At 50.5% G+C, this 18,572-nt stretch overlaps 1 protein-coding gene across 1 annotated transcript in view; it reads left to right on the top strand.

Moving 5' to 3' along the window:
- The window catches only part of NCAM1 (neural cell adhesion molecule 1), a 39,639-nt gene extending 21,773 nt beyond the window's left edge, over nt 1-17,866 (top strand). Inside the window, exons 11-16 of the mRNA XM_042034324.1 lie at nt 2,014-2,138; nt 3,227-3,407; nt 11,579-11,786; nt 12,152-12,268; nt 13,246-14,013; nt 15,115-17,866. Coding sequence (XP_041890258.1) covers nt 2,014-2,138; nt 3,227-3,407; nt 11,579-11,786; nt 12,152-12,268; nt 13,246-14,013; nt 15,115-15,229 — 1,514 coding nt within the window. The 3' untranslated portion in view covers nt 15,230-17,866. The remainder of the gene's footprint in view (nt 1-2,013; nt 2,139-3,226; nt 3,408-11,578; nt 11,787-12,151; nt 12,269-13,245; nt 14,014-15,114) is intronic.
- Nucleotides 17,867-18,572: the final 706 nt, after the last annotated feature.

Raw genomic sequence — 18,572 nt, 5'->3', positions numbered from 1 at the left:
AGAAATGAATTTAAAGTATTGGGGGAGGAAGGAGTGAATCAGGAGCTAGAAATTAGGTAATTCAGAGTGAAGAAAAGGTAAGAAAAGTTTCGGCAAAGCAAGTAATTAATCACGGGAATGGCTGTGTCTAAAGTACAGCAGCATCTCTGACATTTAAAATCAAAAATAAGCATCTTTCCAAAGGGTGTTCCTATTAGTCTTGGTGCTCAATCACTGGGGAAAAAAATCCAGCCTGTGTTGGATAAAAGGTCAGATTCTGCAAGAGCAGTGTTCCCTTAGCACTTCAAAATCTCTGTACTCATTACTAATTATCTCAGAGCTAGAGGGGACCAAGGAGATGCTGGTCTTGTTCTGTCCATCTGCCACAAATATGGCAGGAATTCAGCACTGCTGCTCAGGGGGTCTCGGGTGGCTCAGGGTTCACCCAGGGCAGCAGCCAGGAGTGCCCCTGCCTGTTCTGGGAGCTGCTGTGGGGCACAAAGTGACAGAACCAGGCATTTGCTCCTGGGATCTGTGAATTATCAGTGCCTAACCACAACACAGTTAGTGCAGAATAGCTCCTTCCACTCAACTCCACAGTCAAAAGCAGGGACTTGTGGTGCTGTTTGTCTTTTGGGATTGAGGGTAAAAATGTAATTGCTTGTTTAACTGATATGTTCAGTATGGCCAGCTGAGGATGAAGCTTTCCTGTTTATTTGTGCCTTAAACCAGCCTTGTGTCACCTTTTTATGTTCAGTGTACACTAAGAAAGCTGTCCCAGGGTGGAATCCACATCTGGAATGTCCAGGGGGTGTGTGGGAGCCTTGTGATGGGGATAAAGGCAAGGAAAGGATTTGGAAAAGCAAAAATATAACCTGGAAAAAAGGAGTGTTGCCTCTCTACATCCGTCAGAGGAGCTGCTGTGTTGTGAAACACAAATGTGTGTGTCCCACTCTCCTGGAGTGTGATTGATTCCCTTCTTGGAACAGTGCAAGGAAAGGGAATGCATCTTAAATCACACTTTCAGCCCAGGTCTCGCAGTTTTCCCATTGGTATTTCACCAAAAAATTGTGCTCATACTCCTTTGAAAGGGAGGAGGACGGGGAAAGGGCTTCAAATTCCTTCTGAAGATGAACTTCTGAGGGATGTTGGAGGATGCATCTTCCTCTGGCCACTCAGGAATGCCTGTGCTGCCCATGAGTAGCTGGACACAAATCCAGGGGGTGTAAATATGGAACCAGACCTTCTGTACTTGGCATTTTTAGCAGAGGTGCAAGGTGGGATTGGGATCCTCCCGTGGTGTGGAGGAATTGAGTAGGAGAAGCAGTTTGGGAGCTGTGGGTTGCAGGGATGGGGCTGTAAATCAGTGTGCCCTGCAGAAGGAAGGGACATTTCCATTTCCTGCTGATGGCAGGGGTGCAGTTTGGGAAACGATAGCTTTTTTTCTCCTAAAAATGGTTATTCCAGAAGAGTGAAGGGGTCCAGCTCTCTCCAGTACCCACTGGAGTTCCACCAGTGCAGGCTGAGTGACAGGATGTGCTCTGGGGTTCTGCTCAGTGTTTTCACCCTCATTTAAGTGAGTCTCTGGTGCAGCAACTCCAGAACCCCTAAACAAATTCAGAGTGCAGACCTGGGTCTGTGTGAGAGGCACAAGGTCCTTTTCAGTGATGCTCTTTACATCCCCAGCCCACAGGAGCAGCCACAGAGCCCTTCTTGATGTTTGCCAGGTGTTTCACAGCAGTTCTTGCAACAGAGGCAGCGAGGAATTGGTCACTGCTTGGGGATGTTCTTGGGGGAGGGTGGGATCTCTTTGACTCCATTCCAGCACACACAAAACCGGAGATTCGGTGTTGTGCAAATGCAAGAAATCCTTGGGCGTGGCAAATATTTGTACCCCAAACACACGGTGTCCTCTGTGGGTCAGCTGGTACCCTGAGCCGAGGATAATGAAGCATTTTTCTGATTTTGCTGCGTACTTTTTCCTTGATAATACTTTGTTTTTACACGAATAACGCTGAATCCCCGTTGTTGCAGGGGAACCCAGCGCCCCCAAGCTGGAAGGGCACATAGGAGAGGATGGAAACTCCATCAAAGTGAACGTCATCAAGCAGGACGATGGTGGCTCCCCCATCAGGCACTACCTGATCAAGTACAAAGCTGTAAGTGCGGTGATGCCATGAAGATTTTTGCCTTTTCTTTTATACCCCTGTTATACCTTTTTTACAACTTCTGTATTCTCAGTGCTTTTTGCCTACATTCTTGGACTTGTTTGTCAAGCTGAGAGACTCAACATTTTAGAAGCTTCGTAGCTGGGGATCAGTGTGCCCCAGATCCCAAGGTCCTCTCCAGAACACATTCTGTAAACCCAGATAGAACCATCCAGGGGAAGGTTCCTTGGGGAGGGGGGCTCACTTGAGCCTCTCATTGGGGAATCTTTGATAGATCTGCTAATTAGTAACACCTAGAATGTTCTACCCAATGTTGGGGGGAGGGACACGGAGAGACACAGAGACAGACACAGAGATAGACTCGGTGGGGTACATCTTGATGCATATGACCTGGACGTGTGCACCTGAGGATCCTTAAAAATAAATCCCAAGGTAAAATCCCTTTTCCCCTTCTAACCGTGTATGCCTCTTGATTTTAAGACCAGGAAAAGGCATCAGCGGCACAGCCCAGGCTGCTCCGGACTCACTGGGCTCTTGGAGGGGGTGAATTGAAGAAAGAAATCTCTGTCACTCAGATGGTTTAAATTTGACGTGCTGAGATGTGAAAGAGCACTTCTGCAGGGGGGAGAGGAACAGAAGTTGCAGCTTTTGCCCTCTGAAAACAGTTTAGTGATGGGGCAAAGATGAGAGGAGGAAGTGAGGAAGAAAACAGGATTCTGAGCAGGAGAGAGGCTGCTTTGGCATCTCATTCTCCACTCAGAGCCAGCAGCCTGTGATGGTTTCACTGAATCCCAGAATAGTTGGGGTTGGAGGGAGCTCTGGAGGTCACCCAGCCCAGCCCCGTGCCAAAGCTGGACACGTGCAGGTGGGTTTGGGATGTCTCCAGAGAGGGCAACATTCCCTGGGTGCCTGTTCCATGGAAAGAAACCCTGCCTCCTGTTGAGGCAGAACTTGCTGTGTTTTACTTCACGGCCCGTGATGCTGGGCAGAGCCTGGCCCGTCGCTGGCACCCCTCGGGTGCCACCCTCGGGGTGTCTGTGTGGGCTGCTCCTGACGCCGTGCCTGTGCCCTCCCTGCAGAAGCACTCCTCGGAGTGGAAGCCGGAGATCCGGCTGCCGTCGGGCAGCGACCACGTGATGCTGAAGTCTCTGGACTGGAACGCTGACTACGAGGTGTACGTGATCGCTGAGAACCAGCAGGGCAAGTCCAAGCCAGCCCACTACGCCTTCCGCACCTCGGCCCAGCCCACCGTCATCCCAGGTACTGCTGCTCCGCCTCTCCCGTGGACTCTGCTGCCCATTAATGCCACAGAGCCGCCCCTAATGTGCCCCAGTAACCCTGACAGCTCGCTTGCTTGAAGCCCATTCTCTCATGGTTGGTTCCCCCATCCAAAGCTGAGGGGTTTGGCTGTGTACATACCTGTGGCAGGCATGTACGGCGTTGGTGGGAGCGCTCCCTGGCAAATCCCTGCCTTGCTGTTCCCAGGGGGTGCTGGCTCGTTGTGTCAGGTGGGAAGAGCAGCAGGTAGGAGAAGCTTCCTGAGAGCAGAAAGTGAAATTCCCGCTTTAAACTCAAATAGACCTTTCAGCTCTGCAGGGTGATGCTTTTCACAAGGCAGATTTCCCTCCCAGATCTCCCTTCCTGCTTGTTTGTCCATCTTTGGTGGAATAAAGGCACCAGGAATTTGCTGGCAGTTGGAAGAGAAGGCAGTGAAAATCTTTCTCTGAGCGTTTTTCGATTCAAATTACCAAATGACAGTAATTTTCAAACAGCAACACTTTCATGTTGGGGAGGGCATTAGGGAAAAATAACTCAAAAGCTTTAGGGTGCTGCTGGAAGCTCTTAAGACAGACTGTACTTATTAGTGTGCTCGAAAAGCGAGCAGAATTCTTGGCTGAGAAACTGGAATCGAGCAGTTTGTGACAACCTGTTGAAAGGACAGTTAGGATTTCTTTTCTACATGTGGGCATTTAAAAAAGGGAAGGGGGGAACCCACACAAAGCAACCAGAACCTGAGGAGGGGATTGCTGAAGTAGCTGTAAATTAAAGTTGTGGTGGTTAAAGACAGAGGGATGCTGAGTCAAGTCCTCCCTGCACCCCCAGGGTTGGTGCTGACAGCCCATACTGAGGGGGTTTACTTGATTTCATTCTGTCTCATGTTTTTCCTTGAAACCAGAGAGTTTCCTTCAGTTTTTCCCTGAGAATTCAGTCCCTGCCCTGCTCCCCTGTGCCTGTTCCCTGGCTGAAGGAAACAGCTCAGACCTCATGGCAATGCTGAAATCCCCCTTGGCCGAGGCAGATCACATTGCTGAGCACAGAAATGGGTGACTTTGGGCTGGAGAAGTGGGACTGGCAGTGAGGAGGAGGGAGATGGGGCAAAGGAGAGACTGAGGGGTGCTTGAACAGGGCGTTAGTTCCGGGTGGAAGCACCCTCAGTAACTCATTAAGCAACTCACTCTGTGATTCTCATTTCCAACAGCTCCGATCCTTGCTCCCCCTCTGAGCCCTTTAAATCCAGTTGTAACATGTGCAGGAACCCTCTAAAAATGGGGCAAACCCCAGTTGGTTATCACAGGTGAAACTTCCCTGGCCTCTCTGAAGTTATTCCTTGCTTAGCTTGGTGTGAGGCACAGGAGGAGCCGGGATCTGAGGCTGCTGCTCCAGTGTTGCCCTTGGAAAAGCAGTTTTGGGGAATGCAGGGTTGCCCCAGCAGCTGGAATTCAGCTGCTCCTCAGAAAGTGCTGTGTCCGTGTGCAGTGACATGGTCACTGCTGGGTTTGTGACTCTTTTCTCCAGGGTTTTTGTCATTTTGGCCTTCCAAGGTGTTCCCTGATCCCCACACTGATAACACTGAGGAAAATATTTCCAGGGACAGGTTGGGTTTTTCTCTGCTGTGCAGCCCCACAGGTTCTTTTTTTCCTGCCAAACTGTGGCAGGAAGAGGCTCTGTGTGTTCCTTTCCTTGTTGTTTTGTGGCATTTCTGTGGTTTTGTCTCAAAATGAGCTGTGCAGGGGTTGGAGCCAGTGCTGTGCCTGACAGCAATAACCAGGGATTCCCTGCAGTAAAATGTGCATTTATTGTGTAGAGTCCTTGGTTCCCCTCACCTGTGCAGAGGCCTCAGGGTGGCTGGAAGGATAAGGGTGTTATTTTCAGAAATAATAATAATCATCCTGGCATTGGAGTAGTTCCCAAGCAGCTGGGAGGCTGAATGGCAAAGTCAGAGCGTTCCTGAGACCGTGGTGCTCCCTCAGGATGATGTGGATCTGTTATCCAAGCTTTGGGGAAGGGCTTGGACAGGCAGGTGCATTCTCTGCTGCACCAAAGCTGTTCTTGTTTCCCTGTTCTCCCTGTGTGAAGGCAGCGTTGTCCCCTCACACACAGCCCCCCATTTCCCTGTGTTTCTCGCTGAGCCCCTTCTGTGCCATCATTTTTAATCTCATTTGCTTGCAAACCTCACCTGCCCTGCCTTGGACCCTGCTCTGCAGCTTTGGGCTTTGCTGAGCTTCTGACCCTTTTGTGGTGAACGTGCTGCTCCTGGAACCCTGAGCCATTTTAATTTACGAGATTAAATAAACCTTTGATTCTTATGTTTTCTGTATTTATGACCTAATTTTTTTTATCTATTTTTCTCTCTCTTTCTCTCTCTCTCTCTCTCTTTCTTTCTTTTTTTTCTTCCTCTCTTCCTTTCTTTCCCTCCCCTCTCCCTTTTCCCCCTGACTCCTTTCCTATGTCTGTCATCCATGGTCACCTTGGATCTCACGGGAAACATCCACGCTTGCCACATGCACCAAATTTGTTTTTAAAACAACCATATCCCCCCCTCCTGGGAACCACTGTCTGGCACCTGCAGCGACCTTGGGAAGTCCATCAGCATCGTCCTCCTTTGTCTCATTGCTTCTTTCTGCAGTGACTCTGCTTTTGCTCTGTTAGAAACTTAAAAAAAGAGTCAAATAAAGCAATATTTGCTTGGGAAGGCCTGGGTCCCAGCAAGGTGTGAAAGGAGATAATTTTGCTTCAGAGGATCGTGTCAGTTCAGACAAAAAAAAAAAAAAGAGAAACAAACACAGAACACTTTAAAAAAAATGTTTAATTTGAAAGAGTCAGTATTTTGTAACAAGGAAAAAAGGTTTAAGCCAAGTTTTTTCTCTTTAACATTTTTTTTGTTACTTGTAATGAATTTGCCCTTTTAAACGGATGGAAAGAAAGATTTTTTTTTTTTTTGGTGTTGTTTGCTTGCTGTTTTCATCAAAGGAAGGTGCAATGCTGAAAGCCTTTAAGATCCTGCTTTTTACTGATTTCTCTGCACATCTGGTGCTGATCTTGTGCAAAAGGAGGCCCCATCCACAAACCCAAACCCACAGACTGTAAAAAGAAAGAGAAGATTTGTCAGAGACCATCCTGCTGATTGCCCAGATGTCTCTGGGGGCTTTTGCATGTGGATTCAAATGTCTGGAAGGTTTTCCTGCTGTGCTGCTCTGACTATAAACATCTGCTGGGAATCACACTGGGGGCATTGCTGCTTTTCCTTCTTCTCGTGGTTGAGTCCTTGTCACTCCCTCGTGTGCAGATTCCTCCTGGCCCACAGTGGAGCTGGGCAGACACAGCCCATGGACACACAAATTTCCAATGCTTTTCTAACATTCCCTGGTTTTCCACTGCTGTGTTATCACAGAGAGATCCCTTTCCTTGCTCTTCTAACAGAAAATCTTAGCTTGGATCAAGTTACCTGACCAGCAAAATTATTATTACTGATCCTTAATAATATTTCTGGTGAACTGTGCGTGTGACAGGATTAACCCATGGTCTAAACTGCAGTAGAACCATCTTTGTTAGCAAATTCTGGGAATTTCCTTGAGCAAACTTCAGATGATTTTTTTTCTTTGCTTCGTAAAAAAAACCAACCAGAACTCCCGGGCGCCGCCCCCCAAAAAAAAAACCCACACCAAAAAAACCACAAAAAACAACCCAGCAACAACAACCCCACTGAATTCTTTGTGATAGGAAATCCATCCCCTCTGATGCTCTCCTAAAATCTGGGGTCTCTCCCTTGTTGAAGTGTCTGTCCAGACGGTCTCAAACCCTCTCAGCTGGGTGGGGTTCATCTTCCTGACAAAATTCTCCCAGGGACAAACCAAATCCTGCCCTCACTCGTGTCTGACTCTGCCTTTTATGCTCTGCTGTGTTTGTTCAGATCTTGTTCCTTACGAGTTGTGAACTTTTCTGTCTGAATTGTAAATGAAAACTCGGTGCAGGTGTCACACACAAAAGCCTGTGGATTTCTTTTTTTTTTTTTACAAGAACCCCTCATTTCCAGTGTTGTAGAGTGTAGACACTTTGTTAGAGCTTTGCAGTTTACTGAAGTACAGCAAGATAATCCTAACACTAAAAAATGGTGTGATTTCCCCTCTAACTGGACTCATTGAGTTCATCTGTAGATCTGGGATCAGCTTTTTGTGGATTTCCCCTTATCCACAGTGGGAGGTCAGTGCCTGAGGCTGAGATGTTTCTCACCAAAATCACAGTTATTAAAATTACCTTTATAACTTTGCACAGCGTGGTGTGGAGAGAGAGCAGCACCTGTGGAGGTGCTTCTGCCCCAGGAGAGGGGTTTAGGGCAGGGGAGGATTCTCTGTGGCAGAGCCCTGACAAGCAGCTGAGACATCATTTATGTGGCTGACATTAATGCCATACCCACCAGCAAGCAGGAGCCCAGCAGCGTGGAATACACTCAAGAAGTGCTTCCTTCTGTTTGTGAAAATAAGGAGCAGAACTGGGTTTTTTTAACCACAAATTTGTGCAGATTTGTAACACCACAGATACCAGAGATCTGTCAGACCCTTGGGGATCCCATGTTCAAGGTCCCAGGCTTTGATGTGAGTAAAATAAAATTTAAAAAGAGTTTTTAGAAAAGTCAGCTCAGAGAGGAGGCAGAGATTCAGGCCTGGAAGCAGAAGATGCTCAAACCCTGGGGTTTTCATGCCACGGGCATGGGCAGTTCCCACGTGTGGGTGAGGGGCTGCAGAGCCTTGCAGGGTCTGCAGGATTCCCACAGTTTGTTGAAGTCCCTCCATGTTCTCCGAGTTGTTGGTCAGAGCATTGTTTGGCTGCTTTCATGGACAGGAATGTTTGGGAATGTCCTGCTCCACCAGGAGCAGCTGCAGGTGTCTGCACGTCCAAGGTTCTGGGGGATAAGCAGAAGGTTTTACCTAAAAGGTTTTAAATACAAGTTCTCCTGCCTCTTGGAGCTGCTGGAGGGGGGGGGGGCAGCTGGGGCAGAGTTGGTTTACTCCAGAAAAGAGGATTTTGTTGTCACTCTTTGTGTTCAGAAGAAGAAGAGAAGCTTTGGGGTGACCTAAATGCCCCTTCCAGGACCTGAAGGAGCTGACAGGAAAAACAGAGAGGGATTATTTACAAAGGATGGAGGGACAGGGCAGGGGGGAATGGCTTCAAACTGCCAGAGGGCAGGGTTAGATGGGATCTTGGGAAGGAATTCTTCCCTGTGAAGGTGGGGAGGGGCTGGGCTGGAATTCCCAGAGCAGCTGTGGCTGCCCCTGGATCCCTGGCAGTGCCCAAGGCCAGGCTGGACATTGGGGCTTGGAGCAGCTTGGGACAGTGGGAGGTGTCCCTGCCCATGGCAGGGGTGGCACTGGATGGGGTTTAACATCCCTTCCAACCCAAACCATTCCATGATACCCTGATACTCCCTTTTTCATCCCTGGGAAGGGAGTCAGTCGTGGGAAAACAACAGAGCTTGGAGGAGCTCTGAGGTCAGAGTCCAGCAGGAGTTTGGGAAATCCCCATTGCCCTGTCCTGAGGGAAAGCTCCCCAGGCTGCTGTGTGCTCCTGGGAACAAGCCCAGATGGTGAAACCTGGGTTTGTGTCGCTGGCAGAGCGGGTGGCACTGGGACAGAAGGGTCCTTTTCCCCACCGTGAGCTGGGGAGTGTGTGAGGGAACAGCTCTGTAAAACCTCGTGCAAAGGAAACTTAAATGTGTGCAAATGAAAGCTGCTGGCATCCACTGAGAACAAAGAGCTTCTCCCCTGGGTTTTGTTTCTGGGTGCACCAAATGGATTTTTATTTGTTTTGTTCCTTCTTCTTTCTTTTGCCAAATCCTGTAGGACCTTTGAAATGCCTGGAGTCCCCCCTGCTTCTCTCCATCCCTTTTTGTCTCCGTGCCTGAACATTCTCTAGCTGAGACCCCACTAGGAAGCCACAGCTGAGCTCTCTCTGACAGGGCAGTTTCTGTACCAAGAGTAAAACTGATGGGTGATTTTACTGCGCGCTGTAAATGAGGGTGATTAGAAAAGCCAGTCTTGCAGGAAGCTCATTTTCCATTGGAAAATATCATTTGTAATTAATAAATTCTTCACTTCTTTAGAATTAAGGACTCCAGAAGTTCTTTAATGGTTTGTGTTTCCTTATTTAACCGGTGGAAATGTTATTCCTCTTAGTCCTGAGAGTGGCAGAAGGGGATTAATGGAAGGGTTGGATGTGCTCTGGATCAGGTCAGAAATGTCCAACATCTTTTTATTACATTTATTTCATACACACAGTGTGAGCAGCTGCTGTTCCACAGCCCATTTATTTATCCATTTCCTTTGTACACAGAATTGTTTTAAGCCCCAGCAAACCCTTAAGGGATGTCTAAATATTAGTTTCATTAAATACAACATAAATCCAGCTACAGGATGGAGGGAATGGTTCTCAAAGTATTTGTAGATCAATTTCATTTAATCAGATGGGACAGTCTGTGAAAAGAATAATCCCCACTATGATTCCTGCATTTTATAGCAACAGCAAAATTCCTTTACAAGGAAAAAGAAAGGCAGCACCAAGAGCCTCCCGAGTTCATGGGGTCGTGGAGGATTTTTGTATTATTTCTCTTTATTGCCAGTCCTTGGAAGGTTTGAAAGTTCCTGCAAATTACAGGGCTCCCTTACCAGCCTAGAAACCCAAATTGCAGACAATTACCTTGGCCCAGTTCCGTTGCCTGAGGTGTAAAATCCCAGAATAGCACAAAAACAGGGACATTCCTCTGCAGGCTTGCCCCGGTTCTCACCACCTCCATCCTCCTCCTCCTGGGGCAGAGGAGCAGGGCAGGGTCTGGAGGGGAGGGTGGTACCTGCTCAGGGCTCTCCTTGGGTGTTTGGGGCAACAGAGGGGTCTGTGGCTGTCCCAGCAGGAGTCTGGGGGGCTGACAGGGCTGACAGCTCCTGGAGAAGCTGGGAGGGGAGAGGAAGCAAAGAGCAGGGCTCTGGTGTGAGTGGAATTTTCCAGAAGGGGAAAATTCCAGTTCCCTCCAGCTCTGGAGGCACCCAGGGAGTTCTGATCCTGTGATCCTGCCTGGGATGCTGCCCTTGGCTCGCCTTTAGGAGCCTGCCAAGGAGCCCCTGCCCAGAGAGGGGATGCGGATGGGGAATGTGACCCAGCACGTCAGTTATGGAATGATCCACGCAAGGATCCTGAACACATTCAAAGAGGGAAGATCCGTGCCCTCCTCACTCCCTGCAGGCATTGGAGGGTGATTAATTCATGTGATTGTGCAGTTTGCTGGCAGGGACCGGGCTGTGGGACAGTGTTCTGCTGGCCAGGGGCTGGACTCGTGATCCCAGTGACAGTCAGGTGCCTCAGAGTGGCTTTTCCCTACTTACCCTGCTGGAATCTGCATTCCTTGATCCATCTCGGGGTCACAAAATGAAACACCACCTCTCTGCCCCAGGGTAAGGGTGCTCTGCCTCCTGTTTTCAAACAAAAAGATGCGTGGCAGAGGGCGTGGCTCTGTCTGGAGCCCTGGGAAGGGCTTTTCACCTGTCACAGTCGGCATAAATGGGGCTGAGGTGATAAAGGGGCTTTGCTGGGGGGTTCTGCAAAGCAAAGATTCAAAGGGTTTGGGGCTTCAGGGGCTGTGGCAGTGAGAGGCTGGGGAGCTGTGAACACATTCTGGAGACCTGGGTCTCACCTGAGCTCCAGGGAGGGCTTTACCTCAGTTTCACCACCTCAGGGGCTCACCAGCACTGAGCATCGCCCAGTGTTTTGTATCCCACCAGGAAAAATCCTGCTGCAGAGTCTGGGCTTTGCTTCCACTGGTTCTTGGGCCAGACTGGCAGTGCCAGAGCCACTCTGGCCCTTCCTCTTGAGGAGGAGGAGGAGGAGGAGGAGGTGGGAAGCAGGAGCCCTGCTGGGGGTGTGCACAGCAGGAGAGGATTCTGCAGTTTGCTCTTCAGGCTTTATTCCAACAGGGGTGGGAAAAGCCCCATCAGGCCCATCCTTTCAGGGAAATGGTCTGTAGGAAAAAGCACTGGTTACTGCACAGGGCTGCTAGAGAGAGGGTGGCCTTCCTAAAAGCAACTAAAGTGCAGCCAAATCTGAGCCCTGATAGCCCCAGCGTTTAACCCGAGCGCCTTCTCTCTTCTCTCCCTTGGTCTCTGAAGCCAGCACTAGCCCTGCCTCAGGCCTGGGCACTGCTGCCATCATTGGCATCCTCGTGGTGGTCTTCGTGGCGCTGCTGGTGGCCGTGGATGTCACCTGCTACTTCCTGAACAAGTGTGGGCTGCTCATGTGCATCGCCGTCAACCTGTGCGGCAAATCCGGCCCGGGGGCCAAGGGCAAGGACATGGAGGAGGGGAAAGCGGCCTTCTCGTGAGTACTGCCCCTCACATCCCTCCCTCTGTGCTCAGCTCACGGAAAAGGAGCTGCCTCAGGAAGCTGTGGGCCCTCATCTCTGTGGGGAGGGTGCTGGGGTTTTGCTTTGTGCTTCCAGGAAGGTGTTTCTGGAGTTGTTCCTCTGGCTTTTTGTCTCATTCCTGTTGGTAGCCATCAAATAGGTGGCCTCAGTGCTGGACAGCCCAGTGCTGGACATCACCCCGGAGTTGTGTGCTGGGGAAGGAGGAGTGACCCCAAGGAGCGCTCCCCGCTCAGCCCCGCGTGTGTCTCTCACTGTGGACGTTTGCAGCCTGTCTTTGCAGGAGGAGCCCATCCCTCCCCATGCCATTCCCTCATTACAGGAAGGATGAGTCCAAGGAGCCCATCGTGGAGGTGCGGACGGAGGAGGAGAGGACCCCCAACCACGATGGGGGGAAGCACACGGAGCCCAACGAGACCACCCCGCTGACAGAGCCAGAGTATGTGGCCTTAGCCAGCCCTAGCACAGGGTCACTGCATTGCCCTCAGCTGCCCTAATCCCTCAGGAACACGAGTTAGGGCAGGAAGAGAGGAAGAAAGGTAAAATCTCCACATGCCAGTGAGGAAGTGCCTCCTCTCAAGCTTCAGTGACTCCTGTTTCCAGCACTGGAAGGGAAAGGGGAAGGAAGCAGTGTTTCCTCTGCCAGCCTGTCCAGTGTGGAGGTCCAGCGCTGTCCAGGGTCACTGCAAAGGATCCAGAGCAGAATCAGCCCCAGCTGGCAGCGAGCCCTGCGTGAACCCTGTCCCAGCAGTGCTGGGTGAGAGCCTGAACCCATGGGGAGAGATCCTCCCCAGGAGCTGGGCCCTGGATGTGGAGTCACGGCAAGGCCGAGCATTCTGAGAGAGAATTGAGAGCTGAACTGGGGCCTGAGTCTGCATTAATGTGCGTGGGAGAAAAGGAGTTGAGGTTTGATGAGGGCTGTGCAGGCCTTGAGACAAACCTGCAGCAGGAGGACGGGACAAGGTGAGGGGTTGGGTTCAGGGGCCCACGCTGGGGCCGTGTGGTGTTGGTGACAGGTGGCACAGGGCTGCAGGCTCAGGGAGTTGGCGGAGAGCTGCCTGGGGAGGTCAGGGGCAGAGGCTGAGAGGAAAGTTTTAGGTGAGGAGAGAAGAGTCTCTGCAAGCTGACAGGATCCCATTTGCCTCAGCCCATACACTGCACACGAGCAAGCCATTCCTGCAGGTCATGTCCTCTTGGCTTTTTCTCTCTTCCTGATTATCCTCAGCCATCCCAGCCTCGCTCCCTTTGCATGTCTGACCTCTGCAAGTCTCTGCTCCTGAGTCCCTCTCCATGTCCCGTGTGTGTGCTGTCCTCACTCTCCCTCTCTGCCCCCTCTCCCTGCTGTCGTTTCGGGGCTTCATTGTCTCTCTCTCTCTCTCTTTCTCTCTCTCTCTCGTCCCCGTGTCCCCCTCGCAGGCACCCCGCCGACACTGCGGCCACCGTGGAGGACATGCTGCCTTCTGTCACCACGGGCACCACTAACTCTGACACTATCACTGAAACCTTTGCCACTGCCCAGAACAGCCCCACCAGCGAGACCACCACGCTGACCTCCAGCATTGCCCCGCCGGCCACGGCCACTCCCGACGCCAACGCCACGGCCCCCGGCCAGGCCACCCCGGCCAAAGGCGCGGCCGCCGCCTCGGCGGCGTCGCCGCCCTCCTCCACCCCCAAAGTGGCCCCTCTTGTTGATCTCAGCGATACCCCCAGCTCTGCTCCGGCCACCAGTAATTTGTCTTCAAGTGTCCTGCCGGGGCAGGCCGTGCTCAGCCCCAGCACCGCGGTGGCCGACGCCGCCAAAGCCGGGAACAAGCCGGCCGCCCCCAGCCCTGCCAACCTCACGAGCCCTCCAGCTCCCTCAGAGCCCAAGCAGGAGGTGGCCAAGAGCCCCGAGAAGGAGCCTGTGCAGCCCAGCACAGTGAAGAGTCCAGCAGAGACCCCCAAGAACCCGAGCAATGTGAAGAGCGAGGCTGCCTCGGGCAGCGCCGCCAACCCCTCGCAGAACGAGGACTTTAAAATGGACGAAGGGACCTTCAAGCCACCAGACATTGATCTTGCAAAGGATGTTTTTGCAGCTCTTGGCACTGCTACTCCTCCTGCTGCCAGCGGGGCTGGTGGGCAAGCCCCCGAGCCTGCTGCTGCCGCTGCAGACAGCTCTGCCCCCGCCGCGCCCGCAAGCACCGAGTACGGCCGCCTTTACTCTTGTGTTGGTTGTGTGCTGTGTCCCTCGTGCCCTGGTGCTGTGCTGTGTCCTCTGTTGGGTGTTCTCTTGACTAATCTCACTGTTTCCTGAGCCAACTAACTCACCCGAGAGCCCACAGGGCTTGGCTTGGAAGGTGCCAGGAGGAGAGCAGGAGTAGGCTGTGCCAGGGAGGCAGAGGAAGGGGAGCTGGGGATTTATCAGAAACGTGTTGCTCTTTAGGCTCTGGTGCAGCTTTTTCTGCCCTGGGTTACTCTTTCATGGAAGAGATCAGAAGTAGTCCAGTTTGGTGTAAAAGGAAGAGCTTTCCTCAGAGTGCTGAGGTCCTGCAGGTCAATGAGCACAACCCCCCAAATCCCATGTCCTGGCAAGTCAGAGCAGCTTCAGGACTCACTCAGTGTCAGGCTGGGCAGCAACCAGTGCCCTGTGGAAAGGTGACAGCGTTGGAGCCTCTGGAGTTGTCCCCAGGCTGGCAGGAGGAGGCTGGGGCAGTGTGAGCCTGGCTGAGACAGGCAGCACCCTGAGTTGGGCAGGAGAGTGAAAACAGCACCTGGGGGCTGGGGGAGGGTCCCAGCTGTGCTGAAGATGTTGGACTGCCTGGGCTGGCAGTTGTCACCTCTCAGGGTGGTCACCTCTCTCCCACTTGTGAAAATGGCTGTGACAGAATTCCCATCTTCCACGTTCCCCTTCCTGCAGCATCCTGGGGAATTCAGGACTGGCTTCCTGTAGGAGCACAAAAAAGGGGATTGCTGCTCAGGTGTCAGGCTGTGTGAGCAGAGAGTTCGGGTGCCAAAGCCAAATCCTTCTGCAGCCGTGTGAGTTTGTCCTGCTGCTCCTTTTTGCACTCCTGCAGCTGAGCCCTGAGCCAACCCAGGGCAGGAGAAGCCAAAAGAAAGGTTAATCTAGAACTAAATGACCCAGGGTGGGGGAGCTGAGCTTGGTGTTCCTTAGTCCTGCCTCAGGAAATGCTGGTTTTGCTCTCTCAGGGCGATTTGTTTCCAGACAGACGCTCTCTCGCTGTGGCTAGCTTGGCCCAGGCGGTGTTTCCGTGCCTCTAAACTGTGCCCTTTGCTGCCTCTCCCCAGGAAAATGCCCGCAGAGGACAAAGGCACCGTGCAGGACAGGAAGAGCCCTCCCGCAGAAGTGAAGACGGTGCCCAACGAAGCCACACAAACAAATGAGAACGAGAGCAAAGCATGATCAGCACCGGCAGAGGGGACGGCAGAAACCTTCACCCGAGCATTGAAATCACAACCCACACACCCATCTCATTCCTCTAGTGTCTGTTGCCTTTTTTTAAAAGAGAAAAACAACCAACCAACCAGAAAATGCATAAATGGGGGGAGGGAGGGAATGTCTCTTTTTTCCTTTTTTTTTTTTTTCTCTCTTCTTCTGTTTTTGGTTTGTTTTTTTGGGTTTTTTTTTGGGTTTTTTTGATTTTTGTTTCTTGGTTTCTTTGAGATTTCTAGAAAGGTTCTATTTGTTGTGCACTTGCTTTGAAAAAGTAAAACATGTTAAAAACAGGGTTAAACCCGTCACCAAATCAGGGCTCAGCTGGCCCTGTGTATATTCAAACAAGCAAAAATTGCAATGCTGGTTGCAGTGTGGCTGGGAAGCTCAAAATCAAGTAGTCCTAGACACAAAAAAAAACCACAAAAAAAAGACAAAAAAAAAAATGAAAAGAGACCCTGTTGTTTCCTTTGTTAGTATAGCAGAGATAACCACTGTGCTGCTGGGCACAGCTGGTGCTTAAAGAACAAAGTCCACAATTTATTTTTATACTTTTCAGTCGAGTTTGAAATATGTAAAGCCTCATAAATAAGTTATAATTTCTGTTCACCTTGTATCTGGTCAGTATGCAAAGTGTCTCCAGCTCTTTGTGACTGAATCCTGCTCGCCACGTTAGACCTTTATTTGGGGTTTATTATTATCTATTTTTTAGGAAGAATGCCAAAATTGCAGCTTCGGGGGATGTATTTCAATTTGCAGTATTCAGACTCTACATTTCTTTTTAAATTTTACGTTCAATTTTTGGTTTTGTTTTGTTTTGCCAACTTGGGTTCTTTCCAGTGTTTACAATTGACAGATATTTTTTTAACTTTTGTTGTGTTGAAATGGATGTGTAAAATAGCTGCCTTTTTTTCTTCTTTTTGTTTTTTTTGGGTTTTTTTTTTGGTTTTTCAGTAAATCCAGTCCTGTAGACACTAGGGTAGCAGCATGCTTGCTTTGCAAAGGGAGACATTTTCAACCGTGGATGTTTACAGTAGTCATTTCCCCTTTTCTCTTTTCTTAATTATTGTTATTATTATTATTATTGTTATTATTATTATTATTATTTCTTACTGGAGTAAGAAGAAAAGCGATGCTGGGGTTTGGTTTGGGGTTTTTTTGGGGGGTGGGGGTGTTCAAACCACTTGCCACCAGTCAAGGGCTTTAGCCAGCAATCCCCAGGCTCTGCTTGGGGTGAGGGAGTTGCTGGAGAAAATCCTTCTGTGCTTAAGTTTAGTTTGAAGTCCCTTGCTGGACCTGGGCCTGACTGCATAAGAGAAATACCATCTCTGCTTTTTTAGGACATTCTCCCCTTTCCTTCACGGAACCCTCCCGGAGCTCTGAGGAGCACAAGGGAGGTTGTACAGTTTGGGCTGGTCTGGGCTCAGGCGTGTGACCAAATCAATCCCTCCTGATCATGGCAGAAAATTCCAGTGGCAGAAAATTCCAGTTGCAGAAAACATCAGTTTCAGAGAATCCCAATTTCAGTTAACACCGATTTCAGAAAATCCCCATTTCAGAAAACTACTCCAATTTCAGTAAATTCAAGTTTCAGTAAATACCAGTTTTCAGAAAATACCACTTTCAGTAAATACCATGCCCTCTGACCCTAAAAAAAAAAAGCCAAAATAAAAACAAAGATGTTTTTGCCCAAAGGCGCTGGGCAGATTCCAGCCCCTTCCCTTCCTGCAGGTGCAGCTCCACCAGGTGATCCTTGGAGGTCCCTCCCAAGGGACCCTCCTGGTGCATCCCACCCCCTCCTGTGTGCTGGGGCTGTGCCCTGCAGGACCCAACTCCTGCAGTCGGGAGCAGGGGCTGGAACTCGGTGCCAGGGATGTCCCCTGGCACCCTGCAGAGCTGGGGAAGGGGGTGAGGCAGCCCCTGGGTTAAATGATGGATGGGGGGAGCTGATCAATGGGATTTATCATCAGGAATCATGGAGAAACACAAGATTTAGGGGTGGGAGAGCTGATTAATTGGATTTATTATCAGGAATCGTGGAGCAACACTGAGATTTGGGGGTGAAGAGGAGCTTTGAGCAGAAGGAAGGCAGAGGAATGTAGGGAGAGACCAGCCCATTGTATAGAGATGTTCCTCCTGTTGGGGTTTTGGGTTTTATTTCCCTTTTTTTTTAAATTTTATTTTTATTTTTATTTTCCCTTTTGTTTTCTTTTTTTTTTTTTAAATTCTACTTTAGATCTGCAAGCTTGTGCACTGTGGGTGCGTGACTATTTTAGTGTGAACCGTGTTTTTTGTCATAGTATTGAAATAATAAAAGCTTCAACATAGTTTGGATGTGGAAGGTGTAGCACTAGTTCAGATTTGAGAAACAAAAAAAATAAATATTCAGGAATTAAAATCATTTAAAAAAAAACCAGAAAGAGAACAACTCTTACAAAGAGCAGAAGCCTTTGAATGAGAAAAGCAACCCGAGCTGACTCTGGCGTTCCCAGAAGGATGAGGGGGGTGTGGAGGCTGTATCCATGTATTCCTTGGGAATATGCAGTCTGTTCCAGTGGCATCACACCATTTCCAGCTGTGAAAAACAATGGTCTTGTCATTTGCTAAGTGTGGGGTTTCTTGCATTTTGTTTTCCTCAGCTCCTGGGGTGCACGGGGAGGGCGATGGAGGTGCAGGCAGAGGCTCCCCGCCCGTCCTGGGCTGCTTTTGGGGCAGGATGGGGCCTCGTTGCCAAGCCTGGTGTCAAGTCCAGCCCTTGCATGACCGTCACAGCAGTGTCCATGGAGCCCTGGGCAAGTTGGGCTCATGGTCCCAAGGATTCCTTTCTTTTTCCCCAAAGAAATGAATCCATGAAGAGCAGCCGTGGCCCTGCCACAGCTGGGCAGTGCGGGGGCAGCGCTGGTGCCTCCATCCCCGTGGGTGAGCACAGTTTGTCCCTTCTGTGCCGAGTTCTGGCTGCTTTTGTCACCTGTGTGTGCTGGAACCCCCCAGAGCTGGGCAGCTTGGAAGGAAACACAGCACCCCTCCCAAAAACCTGCCCCAGGACCTCCACCAGCACCTGCCGGGTGGGAACTGGGGGAGCTGCCCCACCTGGATTGGCGTTTTTGTCCCAAAAGGTGACCAGCTCAGAGCCCAGCCTAGCACCCAGTGGCACTTTGGGAGTGGCACTGGCTGGGCTTTAAGGTCCCTTCCATCCCGAAGCTCTGGTTTGGGGCCGATGGAGTGAGCCCCACTCCGAGCCAGGAGGGAACCCTGAGCAGTGTCCAGCAGCTCCTTTCAGTGCTCCCATGACCCCTCCCCACACCTGTGGTGG

This window comes from Corvus kubaryi, unplaced genomic scaffold (assembly GCF_017639235.1).
Source record: "Corvus kubaryi isolate FWS band 111438036 unplaced genomic scaffold, C.kubaryi_AGA036_p1.0 37367, whole genome shotgun sequence".
NCBI classification, from domain to species: Eukaryota; Metazoa; Chordata; class Aves; order Passeriformes; family Corvidae; genus Corvus; species Corvus kubaryi.
This window is presented reverse-complemented; position numbering and strand designations above follow the sequence as displayed.